Consider the following 16,879-nt stretch of genomic DNA (forward strand, 5'->3'; position numbering starts at 1 on the left):
TATTATTATATATTATTATTATTTATTATTTTATTTATTATTATTATTATTATTATTATTATTATTATTATTATTATTATTACTATATTATTATTATCATTATTATTATTATTATTATTATTATTATTATTATTATTATTATTATTATTATTATTATTATTATTATTATTGTCATTATTATTGTCATTATTATTATTATTATATATTATTATTATTATTATTATTATTATTATTATTATTATTATTATTTTATTATTATTATTATTATTATTATTATTATTATTATTATTATTATTATTATTATTATTATTATTATTATTATTATTATTATTATTATTTTTAAAAATTCCCGGTTAATTTGAACTCTAAGATTGTTATTGTGGTAAAATAAGTAAGCTCTGTGATAATATTCAGATAAATAATCAGAAAAATTATCATTTGATCAGTTCACGAGTAAACTTGAGCAGCATTGTTAATACCTATTAAAAATCCACTTTATTTTAAAAATATTATATTTAGGCTGGGGAGGACGTGGTCTCGGTGCAGAGGAACAAGGGATGGAGAACCCTGTGGAGGCAGCAGACGTGAGGGACAAGATGGACATGCACAAAGGCATTGGGATGGACATGAAGGACCCGTTTGAAGCTTTTAGAAAGAATAAAAGTCAGGGCTTCATACAACGTATGAAAACACGAGACGAGGAGAAGGAGAAACGGGATGGTAAGAGTAAGTTGTCGATAATAATTTGAAATTGACTAAACCTAAATAGTGTAAATGTTGCTGCTCTAAGCTCGAAGAAATAAATAATAACGTGAAGTTGAATGTAAGCTTCAATTTAATTACAAAAACATATTAAATGAACGTTCCGTGTTTCCCCTTTATCAACAAAACAGGATGAATGAATCACTGCAGATGAATGAGATAATGTGGTAGTGGCGTAGTTAAGATGAATAAACAAAACATTGGTTGGTAGGAAATTAGTATGCTCCTATTTGTAAGGAAGCACGAATTAAAATAGAATGCTATATATTTCTAAAAGGTGCGCAATTAATTAAGTGAAAAGAGGGGAGGCGGGGATGAACTGTGTAATGCAGTTTAGAAAGTGAAATATAAAAATGTGTAGACTGTTGTTGGAAAATAAATACATTGGAATTGGAAATAAATACAAAAAATAATAAATGAGGATGTCGGTATAAGTATAATCATTAGTGGCAGCAGCAGCAGCATAAGGAATAGTAAGTACTTTTAGCAGTAGTAGTAGTAGTAGTAGTAGTAGTAGTGGTAGTAGTAGTAGTAGTAGTAGTGTAGCAGTAGCAGCAGCAGCAGCAGCAGCAGTAGTAGTAGTAGTAGTAGTAGTAGTAGTAGAAGTAGTAGTAGTAGTAGTAGTAGTAGTAGTAGTAGTAGTAGTAGTAGTAGTAGTAGTAGTAGTTGAAGCTTACATTCAATTTCACATTATTATCTATTTTTTCGAGCTTCGAGCAGCAACATTTACATTAAGAGTAAGTTAGGCACTCAAAAGTGGTTATGGCCATTTTATCATCATCATCATCATCATCATCTTTGTTTAGTCCTCATCTCTATCACAGATGAGCATTGCTTCTTTATTATGACATACAGAGGTGCCAACTCCAATTTCCGCTTTTATTTTGAGTCCAACAAAAAAGAAAAGAAAGAAAATGAGACAGGATTTACAGTGCAGCCTCTGGATAACAACAAGCCCTGGATAGCGACATTGACCATTGGTCCCGATTTTTTTTGCTATATGTTATTAGTAATAAAAAACCCCGAATAGTGACATACATTTTATTAATAACCCCTGTTTAGCTACATCGTTATAACAATAATCGGCCATTGATAACCGACCATCGTCATCTCATACTCTTGACCAATATTTTTTCCTCCCAATGAGATGGCTTTGTTATCGCTCAATCAGAGCAGATTTTAAAAAAATTGCCTGTATTCATCCCATAGGGTCTATTCCATTCATCCCATAGGGTCTATTCCATTCATCCCATAGGGTCTATTCCATTCATCCCATAGGGTCTATTCCATTCATCCCATAGGGTCTATTCCATTCATCCCATAGGGTCTATTCCATTCATCCCATAGGGTCTATTCCATTCATCCCATAGATAGGGTCTATTCCATTCATCCCATAGGGTCTATTCCATTCATCCCATAGGGTCTATTCAATTCATCCCATAGGGTCTATTCCATTCATCCCATAGGGTCTATTCCATTCATCCCATAGGGTCTATTCCATTCATCCCATAGGGTCTATTCCATTCATCCCATAGATAGGGTCTATTCCATTCATCCGATAGGGTCTATTCCATTCATCCCATAGATAGGGTCCATTCCATTCATCCCATAGGGTCTATTCCATTCATCCCATAGGGTCTATTCCATTCATCCCATAGGGTCTATTCCATTCATCCCATAGGGTCTATTCCATTCATCCCATAGGGTCTATTCCATTCATCCCATAGGGTCTATTCCATTCATCCCATAGGGTCTATTCCATTCATCCCATAGATAGGGTCTATTCCATTCATCCCATAGGGTCTATTCCATTCATCCCATAGGGTCTATTCAATTCATCCCATAGGGTCTATTCCATTCATCCCATAGGGTCTATTCCATTCATCCCATAGGGTCTATTCCATTCATCCCATAGGGTCTATTCCATTCATCCCATAGATAGGGTCTATTCCATTCATCCGATAGGGTCTATTCCATTCATCCCATAGATAGGGTCCATTCCATTCATCCCATAGGGTCTATTCCATTCATCCCATAGGGTCTATTCCATTCATCCCATAGGGTCTATTCCATTCATCCCATAGGGTCTATTCCATTCATCCATAGGGTCTATTCCATTCATCCCATAGGGTCTATTCCATTCATCCCATAGGGTCTATTCCATTCATCCCATAGGGTCTATTCCATTCATCCCATAGGGTCTATTCCATTCATCCCATAGGGTCTATTCCATTCATCCCATAGATAGGGTCTATTCCATTCATCCCATAGGGTCTATTCCATTCATCCCATAGATAGGGTCTATTCCATTCATCCCATAGATAGGGTCTATTCCATTCATCCCATAGGGTCTATTCCATTCATCCCATAGGGTCTATTCCATTCATCCCATAGATAGTGTCTATTCCATTCATCCCATAGATAGGGTCTATTCCATTCATCCCATAGATAGGGTCTATTCCATTCATCCCATAGATAGGGTCTATTCCATTCATCCCATAGATAGGGTCTATTCCATTCATCCCATAGATAGGGTCTATTCCATTCATCCCATAGATAGGGTCTATTCCATTCATCCCATAGATAGGGTCTATTCCATTCATCCCATAGATAGGGTCTATTCCATTCATCCCATAGATAGGGTCTATTCCATTCATCCCATAGATAGGGTCTATTCCATTCATCCCATAGGGTCTATTCCATTCATCCCATAGATAGGGTCTATTCCATTCATCCCATAGGGTCTATTCCATTCATCCCATAGGGTCTATTCCATTCATCCCATAGGGTCTATTCCATTCATCCCATAGGGTCTATTCCATTCATCCCATAGATAGGGTCTATTCCATTCATCCCATAGGGTCTATCCCATTCATCCCATAGATAGGGTCTATTCCATTCATCCCATAGGGTCTATTCCATTCATCCCATAGATAGGGTCTATTCCATTCACCCCATAGGGTCTATTCCATTCATCCCATAGGGTCTATTCCATTCATCCCATAGGGTCTATTCCATGGGAAGACTGGAATAACCCAGGCGTCAGCAAATTGAGATAGGACAAGGTGACTTGATCAAGACCACACAGTGCTGTGATGGGGGATCGAACTCGGTACCTTTCGGGTACAAAGCAAAGACCGTAACGCTGAGCAATGCTGCCCCATGTTTACAAAACTGCATGGAATCAGCACTTGCTACTATGGAACCACAGCAAAAGAAGATTATCAGTGGATGGAACTCTCAAGGGTCCATTAACCTTCCATGTTAGCTGCCTGTCTGAGGTCAGTGGAGGTTAACTGATATCAGGCAATGCCGTGTCTAATGGGCGCACAATTATGGATATTTATGGTCTTATGGTATGTTGGAATAGTGGGGAAAACAATAACCACCTCTTTCAGATTTGAAAAATCAGTTGAATCTCTAAACATCAGTCCAAATTGGATCATATTCTGGTTAATACCTAGTTTGTTTAGTTGGTTTTTAAAAAAAATATTGCAAGATGTAGATCTACTAATTTTTAAGTGCTTCTAAATTTTGGAGCACTTAAATAAAAATTTCGGTATTCAAAACTCATCAGCACCAACGCATGAATTTGGTGCTATCATTTATCATATTGGTTGGCACTTGATTGAAAAAATTTATTTTTCGTTTTGGTAAAAGGCGTTCAGTACTGAGTGTTTAAGATCAAAATAATGACAATACACATCGGAGAATGAAAGCAACACTGGTATACCCTTTGTAAACCGGAGAATTACACATTCTAACGTTGTTGAGACATGTCTTCTCTCAGGTACTGGTCTGTGCATCGCATTGTTACATATTCACTGGTCTGTCTGTGCATCGCATTGTTATGTATTCACAGGTCTCACCACGCCCCATTTTCCCGCCATCTTGAAAACCCCGCAATAAAACATCCCTGGATAACGACATAAAATCTTCCAGTCCCGTGCGATGTCGTTATCGAGGGGTTGCACTGTATAAATTCCAGCTTTTCTTTTTTTTTTTTCATTGTTTACACAAATGATGTGACTTTAAATGCTATTAATTTTAAAAACTTTGAATTCCTTATTCCTCAATATTTTAATGGTTTGTACCGCTTGAGAAATAAGTTGAAACACTGGTATTCCTAGTTCATTTGTAATGGAACAAATTTTAAAATATAAATGATGACGACTTTTGTCAATTTTTTTGGTGTAGTTTTTGGTTGTCACTGTATTTTGGTCACAAAGGTGACTCTTATAATGGGCATATAGGATTCATCATCATCATCATCATCATGTCTTTGAACGTGTCATTTGTTATGTGATATTGAGTGTATTCATATGTTATTGTTTTCTATTACAGCTAAGAGAAGATCCAAATTCAAGGACTGACGAATCATCGCCACATCTCACATCGACATATTATCTTTTCAAACCCCTCTTTCATGTTAATATATTATAATTCAAGTCTTGTTATTTTCAGTATTTTGATTCATTCTCCTTATTATTGGTTTTTTAATGATAATCATTTTCATCATCACCACCATTATTACTGCTATCATCGTCATCATTGTAATTGCCACTTTTCCCCTGCTATTATCATCACCATCATCATCTCACAACTCACTGTCGTCTTCATTGCCATTGTCATCACCACCATTATTATTTCATCAATGTTCTGGCCATCACAAGGCATTTTGGATCGTTACCATATTATACATACTGACAGCTTTGTCGGATTGAAATTGGAATAAAATGTCTCAAACAACTTGTTGATTACCTTTTTTTAAAAAATTATTTTTATCCAGGATACTTTTAAAACTTAAAATGATTTTCTCTCAATATTAATCAAAACTTTTTTGATAGTTCTATAAATTATCAGTAAGTCGAGTAAAATAATTACAATAAACTCTAATTTAGGAAATTAATTCTGCATCAGAGTCAAGTTTTGGTGCATTTCATTTCACGACAAATGTCACAATAACCCAAAATGGACCAGTAGCAGATAGATTGGTTTCTATTGAATTGTTTGGCAATTTTATTCAGTTGGAGTTAATCGCTGAGATGATGGGACTGGCTGAGGTTTGTTTGGTTTTTTTTTCTTGAGAAGTAAACAGAACTTGCAACACATGCGGAATATTTAAGCATCAGGAAAAGTATGACAATAGGTTTTGATAACAGGGAGAACAGAGGAAGAAGTTCATTACCTACCCTATCATAAATTATTCCATGGCCCATTTAAGCATTCAATTATTACCTACCATTTATAGGATCAAGATTTCTAAAACAAATCCATGAACTGTAAAAATGAGCTCTACAAAAATGGAATGAAATTGGCAAAGCAGAATATCTTAAGTATTTTTTTTTTTTCAATTTAGTCTTGTTTCCATTGTCGGACCAGTGACATCTCCTTTGAAATCAAATAATTTCATTTGCCTCAATTTCAGATTATGTCGATCATTCTGCTGACCTAAAGAAAAGAAAGAAAATAAAATTCCCTGTATTCATCCCATAGGGGAAATTTGTCTCTCGGGTCTATTCCAAGTGAAGACGGAATAACCCAGGCGTTAACCGCAGTGCAGCGCCGCAAATTGGGCCAGGGCGAGGTGACATGCTCAAGGCCACACACCGCAGCAGCGGGTGATCGAACTCGGTACCTTTCGGGTACGAAGCAAAGACCGTACCGCTGAGCCACGCTGCCCCATTGAGAGTGGTGTAAAAAACAAATTGAAAAGAGTTCAGACGATAGAATACTTTGTTTTCAACTATTAACAAGTCTGTGGACTTTGTCCAACTCAGATTTTTCAGTCCAGCACTATAATATATGTTGGAACTGCCCAAGACAGCAGAGAAAGTTTGATGAATAATTAATAGTTTGATGAATATTTGAACTTGAAAATCCGTAACGTAAAATGGGAATTTAACCCGAGTTCATCAAATTTGTGAATTCGTCATGATGTTCAACAAATCAGTGCTGGACTGAATACCATAAAGGTCGAACAATATGGAAATAAAATCTAAGAATAGGCACTGTGTATAGGTAGGTGATATTTATATATTTACTTCTTTATTTATTTTAGATTATATTATAATAATATCAATTACATTTATGACCTTGGTGATTTACAAAATTCAAACAGGTCTCTGATAATCTGATCATAAGAAAAGAATAGACATCAAACAAGAGATACCATTAATTATAATAATACTCGTATTACCACTTTGGGACATGTTTGTTTTTGTTTTTAAGGGTTTCACGGCGCTTGTAACACATTTAGGTCATATCAGCGCCAGTAAAAAGGAAGAAAATTGGATAGTGAAAAGATTCTAGATGTGCAATATAAAAGAACTTGAGGAAAAAAGTAAGACAAAGGGGAGTGGTTCAAATAGGGAACAGATTTATATTCCAAGAGCACACTATCAGTGTACTTAGTTTGAGATCACCTATAAGTCTCACCCAGACACTAGCACAAGATCCCACTGAGAGGAACACACTCATATGTTTACATTATACATTAAAAATATCAAACATAACAATGCATAACAGAGATGATTTACAATGAAAAAAAATATCATCTCCCAAAACAATAACTATGCATTTGACTGTTTCCCTCTCAGTCAAGCACCAAGGCCAGGACAAAACCAAGAAATCTCATTCCAAGACAAAGACAAAAAGCAAGTTGGAAAATAGATACAGGGGGGGATAGACAAAAGACATAGTAAGTGCCACCCTGCCCACTATGGGAGGCTAGGAAAGGAACCCCACCCAGACCATGGGACATGGATAGTCCACGAATCGTTTGATTTTGGGGGTTTATGGTGCCTGGGACACTGAAAGAGTAAGATTATCCAGCACTAGCACATTAATGAAAAATTAAGGTGAAAATCAAAAAGATTTTCAATCTTGCTTACTATCGCCCACCAAGACTGAGATAAGAGGGACTAATACTAATTCACACACATACAACAAATATATTGAGAAGCAATAGTTTTGTGTGCGGCTATGTGGTCTTGTAGTATGACACTCGCTTTCGGATCGGAAGGTCCTGGGTTCAAGCCTCGCTCGGCGCATAGTTGAGTCCTTGAAAAAGGCTCTTTACTCAATTCTCTCCCCGTACTCGGGTGTAAATGAGTACCTGGCTGTTAACGTTGTCCCTGTCAGAAAAAAATTGTAATATGGCCTAACAGGTGTCATGTCTCGTTCTACATGTTTCGTGTTGCTGTTGGTTAGGGACCATTTGTAAAGCGCTTTGAGCCCATTTGGTGGATATTGCGCTATATAAAAGCTGAATTTTTATTTAAATTTTTGTGTGTCCACAGGGATAAATTGCTTCAACTCCCAGGCACATGATTTCACTCAAGACGGATACACCGAAATATTTACATCCGACATATTAATGACTAACAATTACAAATGATTTACAATAAAACAAAGTGTCATCTCAGAAAAAGAAACATACATCTAACTCAGAAACGTGAGTGGAGCAGGCACTTATGTTGATAACAACAAGAGATGAAGTGAGTAGAAAAGTGCCAGAAGACAATAGAGAATAAAAATTTTTCGCGGCGGTGATGGGGTTTGAACCTGCGACCTCATTGGTACGACAACTCCGCCTGGCCGGTGAGAGCGTGACTCTACCGTATGAGCTATCCACGAACACAAAAATATTCGTTTCAAACTCAGGTCATTCCTAGAGCTCATCTCACCGACTACTGGAGACCGCGGGTTCAACACATAACCATCGCGAAGTTACCTGGCCAGCAGTTAAGCTTAATAGCCAATATTCTCAACACAAACATATAACATAGAAACAATTGTATACCGGAGCATACTCAATGTCATTGGTTTATAACATAAAACATATACCATTCAAATTCAAAGAAATACTGACTGAAATGGAAATAAGTAAAAGTTGTAAATCACTTTGGGTTTCTCCACATGATCCCGTACGTCCGATTATGTTTGGATATTTATGTATTGTGAATATAAATTAAAACTTCTGAAAAAGTTATATAATGTAAGAAAAATCTGAAGACGAAAAGTAAATCAGAAAAGTGCTGATATTTCTACTTCTCTGCCTCAGCCATCCATAATACAATTACAAGGGAGGTTCAAATATGATATCGATATCCATTTCATACAACAAGTCAATGAATGAAGTCAAGTGAATTTGTGTCATCACCAATATCACAGATACAGTAAGAGAAAAAAAAAAACCCCAGCAGAATTGATCCAAAAATTATATCGAATGCCTTGCAGGAATGTTTCATCAATTCAAAATACTTTTTCATGAACAATAGTAATGGGTGATTGCAATGTAACCTTACAGTTATAATGGCATATAAAGAGATCGACAATTCGAGAGACGCATGCGCACAACCAACATGACGTTCTCTCTCTAATAACTTTTCTGCCGGTGACGTCACAGACTATGGGTGACGTCCAATCAAGAGACGCTACTCTTCCGCTAATCTCATTCCCTATACAAAGTATGTGGAGGATGATCAAACATTCCAGCTAAGGTTTGTGCTTGAACTACAATAATGTGACGTCAACATAATGTTTCCTCCGACCCTGAGAGGATTTGTATTATTTAAAGCTAAACAGTGAGGATTCAATTTAACTCCAAGACATTATTATCTTTGATTGGTCATTGATAGAGTACTCGTTTTGCATTAAAAAGGAATGATGTCTCGGAAAGAACTCAAGATTTTTTTCAAACCCCCCCCCCCACCCTGCCCACTCAGCAGTGATTGAGTAGCTAGGTCTGTTAGATCTTGTGGAATGTACATTGCAATAGACCAGCATCCTACCTAAAGGGTAGTGAGCAATTACTACTGTCTGTTTAACCAGGATAAACTCTAGTTCCAGGAGCCCTATGGCTCTGAATGGCTACTTTTTCATTTGTTTTGTCACATCTCACTGCTTTCATCAAGAAAGCCGTAGTATCACCAATGCAGGAAAGTTCAATGAAGCCTGGAAGTCGCTTGCACTGCTCTCTCTAAATAAATAAATAAAACAATAAAATTCCCTTCTTTTACTCCTTAGCGTAAAATTTTATTTCGGGTCTTTTCCAAGGGAAGACTAGAATAAACCAGGCATAAGACACAATGTAGCAGTGCAAAGCGAGCTAGGGTGAGGTGACTTGCTCAAGGCCACACAGCTCTGCAGGCATTTTAACTATAGACCTTTTGGGTATGAAGCAAAGACGCTGCCACAAAGCCTTGCTGACTCCAAATGATGGCCTGATGGGTAAGTGTAAAATCAAGGCCTACCTGTAAAGTTTAAATGCAAAATCTAGAAAAGACCATCAGACATAACACTAATAGCAATCATCTGTCAATTGATCCATCAGACATAACACCAATAGCAATCATCTGTCAATTGATCCATCAGACATAACACCAATAGCAATCATCTGTCAATTGATCCGTGATTACCATTCCAATACTGTAGAGAGCATCAACATTTTTATATCAAAACAACTCAACGTTCCAAGAATGTGCTATCGTTATATATTGTATATCTGTATAAATATATATCATACACTTTGTAAATAATATCTGTGTAAAGCATTTACATATTCTTTTTTAACGCATAATAAAGAAAACATTTCAAAAACAAACAAATAATTAAATTGATGATTTTGATTTTAGTATAAATTTGAAGGTGTCCAAGGAAGTCATTTTTTATATTTAAAATTTAAAAAAATCAATTCAATTTTAACTCAACCTAATATAAAACTAGTTTGAGGCAGAAAATTATAGGAATTGAATAGAAAGATTGGATTTCGGTTGACACTTTGAGGTCAAGTACTATCGTTAGGTCATGGGTCAAGCATATCAACAGACATAAAAGTTGACCAGTCTTCAATGAGATTTTTACCCTTTGCCCTTTCAATTCAAAGATGGTAAGATTTACCACTGACCTCAACCATCTAACTTAATAAATCGACAATGTGAATTACACATGAAATTGAAGCCACGAATTCATAGAAGTTTTATGACAACACTTGTTATACGTTTGTCAATTTCGCTATACTTTAAAGGAAGAAAAATAATTAAATGTTTTAGTTTAAGCAAACAAGCATCTAAGAAAAAGGTAAGACAAAGGGGACAATTTTTTGAAAATCCTTAGAAACACTTAACCCATTTCTTCTCAACGCGCCTGATAAAATCCAACATCATGCTTCTCAATCTCAACGCGCCTGATAAAATCCACCATCATGCTTCTCAATCTCAACGCGTCTGATAAAATCCAACATCATGCTTCTCAATCTCAACGCGCCTGATAAAATCCAACATCATGCTTCTCAATCTCAACGCGCCTGATAAAATCCAACATCATGCTTCTCAATCTCAACGCGTCTGATAAAATCCAACATCATGCTTCTCAATCTCAACGCGCCTGATAAAATCCAACATCATGCTTCTCAATCTCAACGCGCCTGATAAAATCCAACATCATGCTTCTCAATCTCAACGCGCCTGATAAAATCCAACATCATGCTTCTCAATCTCAACGCGCCTGATAAAATCCAACATCATGCTTCTCAATCTCAACGCGCCTGTTAAAATCCAACATCATGCTTCTCAATCTCAACGCGCCTGATAAAATCCAACATCATGCTTCTCAATCTCAACGCGCCTGTTAAGGCTATGGTCCAGGTTCAGTTCAGTGTTTTGAATCTCATTTAAAAGGAAGGAGAACACCTCTGATTCTGATGGTTTTTAGCCAGTATTCCAGATGTAGAGGAGTGGTGAAAGTGAAAGTGGCTGTGTACCATTTCTAAAAACTAGGATTGCAAGCTGAACTATGGTTTTTTAAAGTGAAACAAATTTTCTTCACTCAAATCTACCTGAAACTTGAAAGATGGCAATTGATTTTTTAAAAATTCTTTGGTCTTTGAAAGTGCTTTGGTTGAATCTGTAGCTGATAATGTTGATTCAGGTGGCGATTTCACAAATATGTATGATTTTTTAAAGTACATTCAAAATTGGTATTTAAAAAAAAAAATTTTTTGGACTTTATTAATTTTTTCCCAATGTTGTACTTGTCGCAAACATGCACACCGTACATCAAATTAATGGGAATTTATTTCTTTATTTGAAAAGATCCATTTCATTAGGGTTTCATCAATCGTACCGACACAGTAAATCATTTTGCGAAATAAGGTCAGTTATTCACAAGAGTTATTTCCCCTGGCTTGGTAGTTCAGTTTAAAAAAAAGGGGGCAAAATTCTTGAGAATCAATGGGTTAAAATTAAAGTCCCTGACTTCACCACTACAAGATGATCGATGACAGAAGGAACACACTCAACTGGTTACAACATTCGTATTAAATTTAAAACCCAGCAATAACATATGTATATAATGGAGAGATGATCAAAAAATAAATTCATCTTTCTCCAAAAAAAAAAAGAAAAAAGAAAGTCGGTTTGATTGTTTTCCCAGTTAAGAGTTTTAGCATTCAATATTCAAAGTCAGATGACAGTAACGTCATTGAATCTGCTAACATAAACTTTCATCAAAGTAAAAATGATAGAAACAAGGATTTGTAATTACATGAAATGAATGCGAACAGACAATAACACCGTGTATTGATTAATGGTTGGAATTCTTCGTTCTACTTAGGGAAGAAGGGATACGACAAATGGACGATAGGAATATACAATCGCTGGGTTTCTGGAGTGTCGGAACATATCTGTCATCTGCATTTTTTGCCAAATTGGGACCTAAAATTTGCCAAAATTTGCCAAAAAATTTGCCGAGGTGAACTAAGCGTTTCAGTAAAAATTAACATGCGATACAGAAAAATATATATATAAAAGACAATTTATTACATTTAAGGAGGCTGCATTTATTAATTTACACAATGTAAAGCGAATAGCGTTGTTACAAAGATTTTAAAGGATCATTATCTGTAGAGAGTAGCTTCCCTTGGTTTGGGCCCAGGCAAAGCTGCAACATTTCTCAAGTTTCGCACTATTTTATTCGTTATTTTGTTTTCACTTCTTTTTTTTTTCCCAAAACTTGCCACGCGATTTGCCAATTTTCCCAAAATTTGCCACGATTTTCCAATTTTGGGAAATTTTGGTTTGCGGATCGCCTTGATATTTGCGGCCGCAAAAAATGCAGATGACAGACATCTTAAAAAACAAAAAAAAAAAAAACACTGAAAAAAAAAATAAATCTAAGCAATTACAGATCAAATTCATAGGTACAAGATATGTGACAAAAGCATAGAAAGACACGTTTTGATAGCTGTTTGTGAAATTGAAATACGCCTCTTTGGAATAGTTTGTTTGTTTTTAAGGGTTTTACGGCACTTGCAACACATTTAGGTTATATCAGCACCAGTAAAAAGGAAGAAAATGGGATAGTAAAAAGTTCTAGAATTACAATTAAAGCACCCAAGAGAAAGTAAGACAAAGGGGAATGGGAACAAATAGGGATCAAATGTAGATTCCAAGAGCACACCACCAATGTACTTAGTTTGAGATCACCTATGTCTTTTTTTTTGTTTGTTGCTTTAGGTCTCTTCCAACACAAATGAGGTTATATGAGAGACCGCTGAAACAAAAAAAACAAGCAATCTAACAAAAATAGTACAAATGTAAATCAAAATCATAACCTAAAGATATCATAAGCTAAATTATAAATAACCAAGAACAAACAGGCAGAAGATTTACAGAAAAAAAATATCCCCTGTCAAAAATACAATCACAAACCAAAGAAGCAGGATAGGCTAGTAAAGAGAAGAAGAAACGACATCACTATCGGATCGTACACCCATGCGAACATCATAGGTATATGATTCAAGGGTGATGCTCCCATCCAACCACCCGCTCACCTATGTCTCATCCGGACACAAGCACAAAATCCAACAAAGAGGAATACACTCAAATGCTTACATTATACATTAAAAATAACCAATATAATAATACATAACAGAGAAATGATTTACAAGGAAAAAAATATCATCTCCCAAAACAAAAACTATGCATTTGACTGTTTCCCTCCCAGCCAGGACTCCGACGAGGGCCCGGAAAAAACCAAGTAATCTCATTCCAAGACAAAGACAGAAAGCTTGTTGGATAAGATATAAGGGGATAGAAGACACAGTATGTACCTCCCTGCCCGCTACGGGAGGTCAGGATCCCCACCCAGCCTCTTTGGAATAAAACCAAAGCCAACACAACTGGAGTCAACAGATTGTCGTCACTTGAAGATAACACAAGTGACGGAAGAGAAATACAACAGAAAATGTCATGTACATGGGATTGCCTCTTTACCGTTTTGGACAATTGACCTGTAAGGACTGATAATAGCCCAGTATCATAGTCATTGACCTGTAAGGACTGATAATAGCCCAGTATCATAATCATTGACCTGTAAGGACTGATAATAGCCCAGTATCATAATAGAGAGAGAGAGAGAGAGAGAGAGAGAGAGAGAGAGAGAAAGAGAGACAGAGAGAGAGAGAGAGGGAGAGAGAGAGAGAGAGGGAGAGAGAGAGAGAGAGGAGAGAGAGAGAGAGAGGGAAGAGAGAGAGAGAGAGAGAAAGAGAGAGAGAGAGAGAGAGAGAGAGAGAGAGGAGAGAGAGAGAGAGAGAGAAAGAGAGAGAGAGAGAGAGAGGGGGGGGGGAATAGAGAGAGAGAGAGAGAGAGAGAGAGGGAGAGAGAGAGAGGGAGAGAGAGGGGGAGAGAGAGAGAGAAAAGAAGAAGAAAAAGGGTCTCATCATGCCCTGTTGAGGTGAACAATGAAGAACAAAAATATGGATATTATTTTTTTTAACCTGTTATATTCATTTCTGCTTTTGTTTCACAAGCAAAGGGACAAGTATTCAGTCTGAGGTCAGACAAGATTTTTCTGACCTCCCTGTCTACCAACAGTAAATCTGTATGTAAGGCCTCGGAGAAAGGACTTTGCAATAAATAAGCAGCCTATCCAGAGGGTAGCATGCAACTGCTACTGTCAGTTTAACACTATAAAAACCAGGATTATCTCCAGTTCCATGAGCCTTATGGATGTGAAGAACTATTTTAATTCTACTTAGGACTAGTCATTTTTGTTTAATTAAAAAAAGGATAACAATATCTAGTTGAATCGAATGAAAGCTTCAATTGAATTCACTAAGACGTATGGTGTGGACAATATGAGTTTCCTCATTGTCAGCAAAACACGATGAACAATGAATTAAACACTACAGAGGAATGAGCGATGAGAGGATGGTGTTGTTACGGCGATTCTTCTAATCTCTCATTCGTCTTTATGGTTTCATTCATCATGTCGCGTTGACAAAGAGGAAACCTGTAACGTCCATAAATTGAAGATTCTATTTTCCATTTGACTATTGTTATTGAAGCAGCAACATTTGCATTCAATACTTTTTATAGTCCAAATCTTTTAACAGCAAAGTGTTCACTTTCATCCTAGTTATTTTACAGCTTCAATTAATTGATTGATATATTAAGTGTAATTTTCTGGCCAAAATGAAAAAAAAATGTATTGTCAATGTATGGCAGGTTATGGTGCGTGTATTATGTTGTATGTAGGACCATCCCTTATTGAAATGGAATTTCTTTGGATCACGATTTAGTCAAGCACAAAATAAGAGCTTCAGAGATACTCCAACAACACCTCATCACAAGTGATCAAGATCATAATATACAAATAGGTAAGTCACAGTTATATGAACTTTTATGTTTTTTGTTTTGTTTTTAAGGGTTTTACAGCACTGGCAACACATTTAGGTTATATCAGCGCCAGTAAAAAGGAAGAAAATGGGATCGTAAGAAGTTCTAGAATTACAATTAAAGCACCCAAGAGAAAGTAAGACATAGGGGAACTGGGAACAAATAGGGATCAGATGTAGATTCCAAGAGCATACCATCAATGTACTTAGATCAGCTATAAGTTTCATCCGGACACAAGCACAAAATCCAACAAAGAGGAATACACTCAGATGCTTACATTATACATTAAAAATAAATATAATAATACATAACAGAGAGATGATTTACAAGGAAAAAAATATCATCTCTCAAAACAATAACTATGCATTTGACTGTCTCCCTCCCAGCCAGGGCCAGGACAAAACCAAGTAATCTCATTCCAAGGCAAAGACAGAAAGCATGTTGGAAAACAGCCATAGGGGGAGAGAAGACACAGTATGGACCCCCCTGCCCGCTATGGGAGGTCAAGATCCCCACCCAGCGGATCACGATCTAGTCAAGCACAAAATAAGAGCTTCAGAGGTACTAAACAACACCTCATCACAAGTGATCAAGATCATAATATATGAATAGGTAAGTCACCGTTATATGAACTTTTAGGTGTGGCATCAACAAGGTGAGAAATGATAAAGTGTTTACACGGATACAAAGGTCAGAATTGACATGATATTTTTTTGGTGTCCTATGTCTGATTTTTGTTTTCGGCAATGCTGACGACATTGTTGGTGACATTGGTGGTGTTGGTGGTCAGACTCCCAGCGTCAACAATGTCATCAGCGTTGCTATCACACTGACTGTCGTCATGAATCACATGACCATTACTGTTACAGTGACCATCCCCCATCATGATATGTGTCAGTGGTGCTGTCATTGACCCGTCAACGTGGCGGGAGGCATCTGGGGATATTTAAAACAAACATAAACATTGGGTTTTTTTTTTGTTTTGTTTTTTTAAAATTTTTTTTACGATAACTACTATGTTACTAGTGTGCATCTTGTGCGAGTGTGTCTATGTCAATATTGTATTGTTATAAATGTGTAACCAAATGACATTTTGCCACTTTTTTGGGGACAATAAAGATATATTATTATTATTATAAAAAATAATGGATTTTTGAAAAATAAAAAAAAATGGCACAGAGAATACAAATGAAACATTTGGAAATAATCTATAACATTTTCAACTTCCTGAAATGATCCTACTTATAAAGATAAAAAGGATAGAGGAGATAATTTGTTCAAAATTGATGTAGGTTCTTGTATAGTAAACTTTTGTTTGTTTGTTTGTTGCTTTAGGTCTCTTCCAACACAATTGAGGTTATATGAGAGACCGCTGAAACAAAAAAACAAGCAATCTAATAAAAATAGTACAAATGTAAATCAAAATCATAACCTAA

At 36.2% G+C, this 16,879-nt stretch overlaps 2 protein-coding genes across 5 annotated transcripts in view; one reads left to right on the forward strand and one right to left on the reverse strand.

Annotated features, from left to right (window-relative positions):
• The window catches only part of LOC144966048 (calcium homeostasis endoplasmic reticulum protein-like), a 100,446-nt gene extending 94,935 nt beyond the window's left edge, over window positions 1–5,511 (forward strand). For 2 of the 4 annotated variants that reach the window (XM_078902085.1, XM_078902067.1), the window contains 2 exons: window positions 520–720; window positions 5,107–5,511. In XM_078902085.1, the coding sequence (XP_078758211.1) occupies window positions 520–720; window positions 5,107–5,135 (230 nt within the window). In that variant the 3' untranslated portion in view covers window positions 5,136–5,511. Of the gene's footprint in view, window positions 1–519; window positions 727–5,106 lie in introns of all 4 variants that reach the window. The other 2 variants (XM_078902057.1, XM_078902075.1) reach the window with 1 other exon arrangement.
• A 1,269-nt stretch (window positions 5,512–6,780) lies between these two features.
• Window positions 6,781–16,879, reverse strand: part of LOC144965994 (post-GPI attachment to proteins factor 6-like) — a 41,039-nt gene continuing 30,940 nt past the window's right edge. The window contains exon 13 of the mRNA XM_078901973.1: window positions 6,781–16,379. Coding sequence (XP_078758099.1) covers window positions 16,165–16,379 — 215 coding nt within the window. The 3' untranslated portion in view covers window positions 6,781–16,164. The remainder of the gene's footprint in view (window positions 16,380–16,879) is intronic.

Source organism: Berghia stephanieae, chromosome 1 (genome assembly GCF_034508935.2).
Source record: "Berghia stephanieae isolate SIO BIC M18660-M18661 chromosome 1, UCSD_Bste_1.3, whole genome shotgun sequence".
NCBI lineage: Eukaryota > Metazoa > Mollusca > Gastropoda > Nudibranchia > Aeolidiidae > Berghia > Berghia stephanieae.